This window comes from Galeopterus variegatus, unplaced genomic scaffold (genome assembly GCF_000696425.1).
Source record: "Galeopterus variegatus unplaced genomic scaffold, G_variegatus-3.0.2 Scaffold5084, whole genome shotgun sequence".
NCBI classification, from domain to species: domain Eukaryota; kingdom Metazoa; phylum Chordata; class Mammalia; order Dermoptera; family Cynocephalidae; genus Galeopterus; species Galeopterus variegatus.
In genome coordinates this window covers 24186-33185 of record NW_007731195.1, presented here as the reverse complement: position 1 = coordinate 33185, position 9000 = coordinate 24186, and the positions used below count along the sequence as shown (strand labels likewise).

Sequence of the window (9000 nt, the reverse complement as noted above, 5' to 3'; positions counted from 1 at the left end):
TGCAGTCCCAGTGTGGCCTGGTGCTAAGTATTTGCTTAAGAAATAAAGGTACCATCTCACCATCAAGCTGATGAGATGGCCTAAAGGCTTTGTTTTGGGATCTGGAATTCCTGGACACTGCTCATAGATGCTGTGTTCACAGATACTGCTTCCGCACAGCAGGACTAACAGTCTTTCTAGCCCAATCCCACTCATTGGTATATAGCTTTGAAAGCATTTCTGACTTCTCTCGAGGACTGTGCTAAGAAGGAAGTTAGGACAGGGCTTGGGGAGCCACTGAAAGGCCAAAGCCAACACCATCTACTGTGGCCCCAGTACCAGGAGCCTCTCCCTCTGTTCACCCTGGCTCTCAGTGCCTGGTCCAGTGTACACTTGGCGGTGGAATCTCTGGCACCCACAGCAGGAGGGGATGTCACCTGGAGAACTTGAGAGAGCCAGAAGAGATGAGCAGCCAGAAAGCTGAGCCTTCCCTTCAGACCGGGCTGACATCTCTGGGCACGCCCACACATTCTTCTCAGTCTGAGACTTCACTCCTGGGGGTCGCATGTGGGCACTGGGTAGGAGGTTGCCATCTTGGGGAGGAGGTCATGGGAACCAACCACAGATGAGTGGGACTATGGGATGCAGAAAGGGTGAAACTAGGAGCTCTTAGTACAGTTAAGGGGAGGAAAAAGAAAAAAAGCACACACTGCCCTGTTTTTTTTTTCTTTTCATTTACACTATGGAAAAATCCACCATGGAAATGTCATGGGAGAGCATGCACAGGCCCCACCCTTGGGAGTGGTGTAGATGTGTTTGGGGAGGTTCTTGTTTGCTTCCAGGTCCATCCAACATGCTGTCCAGTAGGATCCTGTGGCAGGCTGGCCATGGTTTTCTCTCTCCTGCTCCTCCTCCAGGTGGAGGGTCTGCAGGACCTTCTGCCTAGCAAGTGGTGGCCAAGGACTGGTGGATGGGTGGCTGGAAGCAGCGCACATGCTCCACAGTGGAACTGTCTGTCTCTACAGACTTCATGTACTTGTTCAGGATGGCGAAAACCTCATTGTTCAAGATCTGGTACTTCCTGATCCGGTCAGCCATTTTCTTCAGGGGCTGCAGGAGGACAGGGATGTTCAGGTTAGGGCAGGAGGAGAGGGTACAGAGAGGGAGAGCAAGAGAAGTCAGAGGTTGGGGTCAGTGCTTCAATGATCATGTCACTCTCTTGTTTAAAGGCCTTCTGTGGGTTCCTAGAGCTCTGGAAATCAAATGTTAACTGGCCCATAAAACTCTGCAAGTTTCAAAACATCCTACAAAGCTACAGTAACCAAAACGGTGTGGCACACATAAAGACAAGACATGTAGACCAGTGGGACAGAATAGAGAGCCCAGAAATAAACCCCCACTTGTATGATTAGATGATTTTCAACAAGGGTGCCAAGACCACTCAATGGGGAAAGGACAGTCTTTTCAACAAGTGGTGCTGGGAAATATGGACATCCACATGCAAAAGAACAAAGTTGGACCTTTATCTTATACCATCTACCAAAATTAACTCAGAATAAAGACCTAAATATGAGTTTAAACTATAAAATTCTTAGCAAACAGGGGAAAATCTCCATGACACTGGATTTGAAAATAATTTCTTGGATATGACACCAAAAGCATAGGCAACAAAAGAAAAGCTGGACTACACCAAAACTGAAAACTTCACTCTCAACCAAGTAAAAAGGCAACCCAGAGGAGAAAATACTTGAAAATTCTATCTCATGAGGGATTAATATCAACAATATGTAAAGAACTCCAACTCAACAAAAATAACCCAATTAAAGAAATGAACTAAGAACTTGAACAGACATTTCCTCAAAGAACACATACAGATGTCCAATATCACAACACAACATATAACACAGCATTAACAATCAGTAGGGAAATGCAAATCAAAACCACAATGAGCTAAAACTTCACACCATTAGGATAGCTATTAAAAACAGAAAATAACTGCTGCTGAGGTGGTGGAGGAATTGGGACTCTCGGGCACTGCTGGTGGGAATGTAAAATTGTGCAGCTGCTATGGAAAACAGGGTGGTAGTTTCTCAAATAATTAACAGAATTACTCTCTGATCCAGCAATTCCACTTCTGGGTATCTACTCAAAAGAACTGAAAGCAGGAACTTGAAGAGACATTTGTATACCCATGTTTCATGAGAGCCAAAAGGTGGAAGCAACCCAAGTGTCCATGGATGGATGGAAAAAATGTGGAATATACATACAATGTAATATTATTCAGCCATAAAAAGGAAGGAAATTCTGACATGTGCTATAACATGAGGAACCTTGAGGACATTATGCTAAGTGGAAAAAATCCATCACAAAAAGACAAATACTATGAACAAATACTATGAGGTAGTCACATTCATAGAGACAAAGTAGAAGGGTGGTTGCCAGAGTCTGGGCAGAGGCGGAGCAGGTAATTATGTTTAATGGGTACAGAGTCTCAGTTTTGCAAGATGAAAAGTGCAGTGGAGATGGATAGTGGTGATGGGTGAACACCAATAGAATGTACTTAATATCACTGAATTGTACACTTACAAAAACGATTAAAATAGTGTAAGGATTTTATCACAAAAGAAAACTCTTTGTGAGGTGGCTCCTACCTCCGCCTCCTCTCATCTAGTCCATCTTCATGCCTCTGTGCCTTTGCTGTGGCCATTCCCTCCAGCTGGAATGTCCTCTCAGGCCCCACACCTCCTCTGCTGCTGGTCATTCTGGACTCAGCCCAAGCACCACCTCTTATGGGACGCCTTCTCTGACCACCCCTCCCTTTCCCCACAGCCTTGTTTACAGGCTCCTTCTCTCCCCTCCACCCATGGCAGCCCTGCTCACCCCATGCCAGCCCTTATCCCATCCCAGCACCTGGCACAGCTTTAGTGTTCAGTGAATGTAGGATGAGGAACCAGCATGGGCAGAGTCTGACAGGCACAGGGAGGGTGTATTTCAGGTCTGAAGCCCTGCCCTGCTGGGGTGACCTGATTCATCCTGGTAGGCTATAAGCGAGTGACTCAGCTTCCTCCAAACAGGTCCCAGCCACTAAGTATCTTTGTACCACCTGTGGTGTGGGGAGTTGGCCTCCATAAGCAGCTCACCTTTTGTTTTCTGATGAAAGCCAGGTTGTCAGGCCCCACCCTAGCTCCCAGGCCCAGCCACGAGCCTGCTTACCACATTCTTAATGATTTCATCCTTCCCGTCCTGCCGCTGTACTTTTAGCAGGTGGTAACAGAAGTCGAACAGGTCGAAGCGACGCTGCTGGCCCAGCAGGACGATGATGGAGCAGCCAGCCCAGTTCAAGCCATCACCGAAGCACTGCCTGGAAGCAGGGAGAGGAAGCAGCTGGAGCAAGAGACTGGGGGTGGTGGGGAGAAAGGGACCCTCATCTCAGGCCAGTATTGTAGCTAGTAAGCAGGTCTGTCTTTGGGCCCAGTAGCTTCATCTGTGAAATGGGTACAAGGGTGTGAGAGTGGATTCACTTGTTCCAGGGACTGTGGTTGTATCATAAGCCCATCTAACCATTAAAAAGTGTCAGCTTGTTTGCAGCACTGAGGTGAGGAAAACAACCCAACCAGCCCTTGAGATTTATGTTTATGATTATTTCAGGTGGGTTAAAGGAGAATCTGTCTTGGCTCTGCAAAGGAGCCAGGAGAACACCTGTGAGGTGAAGGGCCATTTCAAATCATACATCGACTGGTTGGAATGGGCTGGGAGGGGAGGGACGGGGAACAGTGGCCGGATGAGCAGACGTCAGATTGCAGGCCCCCAACTCTCGAGAGACACCGGGTGATGCAGACGGCTGTTGGGTTGTCCCTCTGCAGTCTCGTACTCAGCAGCAGCCCCCCCGGCCCCATTCCTGTGCTCAAAGTATGCAGGCCAGTGGTGCTCTGAGCATGGCCTCACAGCAGCCTGCCTGCCTCTCAGCCCGCTCCGACTCCTCGGCGGCCTTTCCACCCCTGCACAATGTCTCTTTGGAGCTCTGGGCTGCTGGAGGGCAGGCTGTGTCTGCCTTCTTCACCCTGTCTCTGACGTGGAGCTGGTGCATGCAGGAAGAACCGGGCTCTGCTGTCTTCTCTAAGGACAGGACTGGGATACTCCTAAACGCTCCTCATTTTCCAGGAGTAGAGTTTTGTGGGGGGTGGGGTGGGCAGTGAGGTTCCAATTCCACACCCTCCCCAGCTTCCAGTCTCGCCAAGACAGGGCCCTGTTGTGTAAACACACACACACACACACTCCATTTCTGCCTCCAGCAAATCTGTTGCCTTTCCTGGAGTGTCCCCATCTTCCTTCTGTAGATCCAGAGCCCAGGTACTGGTCAAGGCTCAGTTCTAGTCTGTGAATTGAAGTCTGGGAATCTTCTCTTCTCTTTTCTCTGACATCTGTCACCTTCCTGCCTGCACTACAAAGCAACCTCATCAGATGTACCTTATGTGTTTCACATTGCCCCCTGGGCCCTGTGAACTCCATGAGGCCAGGAATTGTCTACTGTTGTGTGTGCAGCACCTGGCACAGCGACCCACACGCTCAGTCCTCATGCTTGGCCGCCCCTGCCCACCTTTCTGGCTGAACTCTGTCAGCCCAATACCTCGGGGGGACAAGTAGGTAGGGGAGTGACTGTGCTTCCCTGGGGGTACTCACTCAGCTGTGAACTCGTTGGTCCCCACAGGAATGCAGTAGACAAACTGCATGGCGCTCCACAGCCGGTGGAACTCCACACATTCGTCCACGTGCATGACGCCATTGGTGGGTGGTGGGCCCCGCCAGATGGGGTCCTGCAGGTAGCTCCGAATGCGGGTCAGGATGACCTCGAACATGGACAGGCCACAGCACAGCCGCTCCTTGGTCAGCAGGTCACCCTCCCGAGCGATGGCAATTTGCTGGGGACATAAACACAAGGGCACGTAAACCTTCCATCCACATCTCAGACCCTGTCTGTCACCTCCCACCAGAGATTCCTAAACACCGGAGCTGGCTGCACCCAGAATTTGTTCACCAGAGCTGATGTCTTGACTAGAGCAGGACACTAACTTTATAAACCTGAGTGCAATAGGAGGAAAGTCTCATGATAAGTAAAATTCAGGAGGTATCAGTAGAGTAATGATACAACAAAACTATGATCTACACACACAATGAAATGCTAGGTAGTTACTGAAAAGACTGAAGTGATACTATTAGTGCTGCTGCTCCTACTATAGTAGTACTACTGCGAGTCCACACTTACTAAACGTGTGTAATACACCAGGCCCTGTTCTAAGCATTGATAGGTTCAGCCCTGTGAGATAGGTACGATTATTATCCCCATTTTACAAATGAAGAAATAGTTTCGGAGAGGCAGCCAGTGATTGGGAAAGCTGGGGTCTGATTCCCTGTAGTCGATACCTATGGATGAAACTGTAAAGTGAGTAGAGCAAGTTGCAGAAAAGGATGTATACTATAATCCCATTAAATGTCAGCAACACACAATCCCACAGACAAAAGTATATGTGGGGTGTGTGTGTGAAAAACATTTTAGAAAGATTAACACCATCTGTTGTGGGAGCACATGGGCTTGGAGAAGTGAGTGGATTTTCACTTTTTACTTTAAAAACATCTATACAAAAACCACCCTAAGGGGGGAAAAATACTTCTGTATAGCTGAATGTGCTACAATGAGCATATATTAACCTTTTAAAAATTGCCCCTGATTTCACAGAATTATTTCCTCTAGTTAGAAGTCCTTCTTTGACTATTGCAAACAATTTCTATAACTGGCTTCTCACGTGAGTCCTACTACACATCTGATCATCAGCTGGCTAGACAGGCCCATCGGAACACATAACTGTATGCATTATGAGTAAAAACATCTAGGCGTAAAGCTATCTGCAAAGTAAAATAAATATTAAAATCTAAGGTCAAAGTCGGGTCTCCAAATCTGGGGACAAAGCTAAGGAGGGCTGGCTCCTGCGACTGAGCCATCCACAGGTTACTCACAGGAACAGCTCCCCAGTGGGGCTGGGAGGTGCCTGCCTGACTTCCCCTGGAAGCTCCCTCCCTGGAGGCCCCCAGAGAGGGCAACCTCTTAGTGAATCCATGGACGGAGAAAAATCAGGAAACATCTATGCTGGAGCCTGCTATAAATGTGGGCCAGGAGTGTAGTTGTCATGACAACCATAAACCAAAAAAAGTCTAGGAAAATGTGTGTTTTAAACACAAAGAAGAGGGAACCCTGATTCCTGGGGACTCATCTTGATTTCATACGCAGGGAAGGCTCTTGAGCAGAGGAGGGAGCGCTCACGATACCATGGTTAGCTGGAAATATCTCTTTTAAAAAAATCCTGAACCCTGTACTGGATTCTGTTCTTACTCTCTTTATTTGTTTTCATTCTGTTCTCTTTGGTCCCTGAAAGGGCTGTGCACTTAAAAAAGAGCTTGCCTGAGACAGGGGAGATGCTCAGTAAATAAAGGACCCAGATTTGTTCTTGAGTCATCAAAGTCTCTTTTGTAAAGTAATACAGCGTTCTGGTTTACTAATTAATCTACTGTGCTTTTGGTTAGTCTGAATCAGTCCTCAGGGCCTGACAGTCACGGTGTGGGGAACTAGAAAAAATAGCAACTGAGTTTATAGATCTGCAGACAGACTTTGAACTCTGGGGACCCCTCCCACTACAACCAACCACTGGGGCATGGACTGACATGGTTGGGGGCTTGTCCCTTTCGTTTGAAAAAGTGTTTAACCATATAGTTCCTTCTGCACTCTATGAAAGTAGTCATTGGGTAAAATTTGGAAAACATTTTTTTTAAGTTATACAAAATAAAATTCCCACATAAACTCCATTCCTGGAGATGAGCTTTCTTAAAGTATTGACGTATGATTTGTGTTTATGTGTGTGAGTGTGTATGCATCCATGTTTAACAAAACTTGGATCGTAGTATCCATGTTGCTTTTTTCTCTAGGTATATCAGTAATTTAGCTCATTTTCTTAAATATTTTCAGTAACATGATTTTTCAATGGCTATATAAAATGGCTACTGATATACCATAATATATTTAGCCCTCTACTCTTGTAGGTAATTTTAAATTGTTTACAAATTTTCACTATTGTGGATAATTCTAAAGCAACCATCCTTATATGGTACATAAAATTCTATAAACCTATCTCTGACCATTTTGTTTGATAAATCTTTAGTAATAAGGGTCAAAGAATACAAATATTTTAAAAGGCCTTTGCTGCATAGTGGTAGGCTAGTCCTAAGAAAAGCTGAACCTTTGTGAAGCCTGTTCCTGTACCCTCATCGATACTCTATGAGCATTAAGAAAAGTTCTTTGCCAGCCTGAGAGATGGAAAACAGTATGTCATTATTCGAATTTGCATTTCATTGATTACTGGTAAGTCTGGATGCTTTTTCTATGTTTGTTGGCATTATTTTTTTTATGTTGTAAGTTTTCTTTCATGCCTTCTTTTGGTATGTCTATCATTTTCTTTCTGAAAAAGTACTTTATAGATTGTTTGCTACAAATACTCCCAATTTGTGACTTGACGTTACATGAAGGGTCTTCAAAAAGTTCACGGAAGGATTTGTATTCTTTTTAATTCCATTTTTCTATTAACTTTTTGAAGTGCCCTCATCGGGTGTGTGTGTATTTAATTTTTAATCATTTCTATTTCACTCAGTGGGCAAGTTTTTTTCTCTCTTTCTGCCGTTCTTAGTCAATTAGGGAATAGGGAAAACACTTTTGAAGCCATACTCAAGTAATTTCTGCATGGAGTACTTTGATTACATTTAGAGCCTCTTGGAGGAGAATGATACCTCAATATTCCTTCTTTGTATAACTCTTTATGTTTTTTGGAAATCTTATATTACGTGTTCACCATAACAAGAAAGGCAGCTTAACTAAGGAGATAAAACAGCTATGACCCTATTTCACAGATGGGAAAACAAAAACTGAGAAATGGCTTGCATTAGATTGTACAATAATTCAGGGGTGGTGCTGGGTCAAGGACCTATCTTTTGACCCCCCGAGTGTTCTGTTCATGATCGTGCTGGACAACAAACTAGGTCGCCTCCATTTGTCTCAGAAAATGTGCAAATAGTGCAGTACTGCTCAAACTCCTGGCTTTGAATATGTGGCAGAGTTCCTCTGCCACTGACCTAGATATTACATGAGCACCCTAACCCTGGCTAGCTTAGAAGTTAATATTTTGTTAACTTTTCTTTGGTCTATGAGATGACTAAGTTTTGGACTATTTCTTGAGGAATGGGAGACTTATAAAACTGGCATTTCTTCTCTCATGGAATGTCTATGCTTTTGTTTCTTAAACACACAGCATTTGACAAATTGAGATTTCTATCAGTCCCAAGGAAATGGTATTCACCAGAACAGGGCAGGAATTCACAGTCCTCTTAACTGGAAACACATGCCCAATCTTGGGTGCAAGAGGCTGGATTCTTGTAGGATGACACCAACAGTGGTGCAGACACATTTGCATGTCGCTGGCCTGTAGGATTTTCTCCCTAAAAGGAGATCATTTTAGAGAATCTTCTCTGCTCAGCTCTGAAGACCAAAGAAGAAAATGTGCATACTCCACAGTATCTGGATTCTCTCTGCAGCCAGTGAGAGACCAAATGCCACTTAGTGCTTGGTCACTGTTTTCAGTAGGAGGGTGGTGGTATGCAGGGGCCCGGCTAGGGTGGCTTCATTGGCTTTGTGCTCCAAATACCTGCCAGTTTTGCCAGAAGAGGGGCTGCTTTCTGCCCTCTGCTGAGGATGTGGGTCCTTCTGACCTTGGTGACAAGGACTGCTGGAATGCAAGTCCAAGAGCAAAACAAACCACCCTGGCTTGTCTTACTGTGGTGCCCCATTTCTCTCCTTCCTGCATTCTTCTCCTGCCGCCCCCGCAATGCGGAGCGTGCTTAAGTCCACCTGTAAGGGGACTTTCGTTGCCCCCGTTTGCCCCTCATTTCTCTTCCTTCTTGTCCCCCTGCATCGTCTGTGAATTC

At 45.7% G+C, this 9000-nt stretch overlaps 1 protein-coding gene across 1 annotated transcript in view; it reads right to left on the bottom strand.

Annotated features, from left to right (window-relative positions):
• Nucleotides 1-692: 692 nt before the first annotated feature.
• Nucleotides 693-9000, bottom strand: part of LOC103604316 (cytoplasmic FMR1-interacting protein 2-like) — a gene marked incomplete at its 5' end in the record, with an annotated part of 14184 nt that continues 5876 nt past the window's right edge. Inside the window, 3 exons of the mRNA XM_008588880.1 lie at nucleotides 693-1089; nucleotides 3193-3340; nucleotides 4660-4898. Of these exons, the coding sequence (XP_008587102.1) occupies nucleotides 922-1089; nucleotides 3193-3340; nucleotides 4660-4898 (555 nt within the window). The remainder of the gene's footprint in view (nucleotides 1090-3192; nucleotides 3341-4659; nucleotides 4899-9000) is intronic.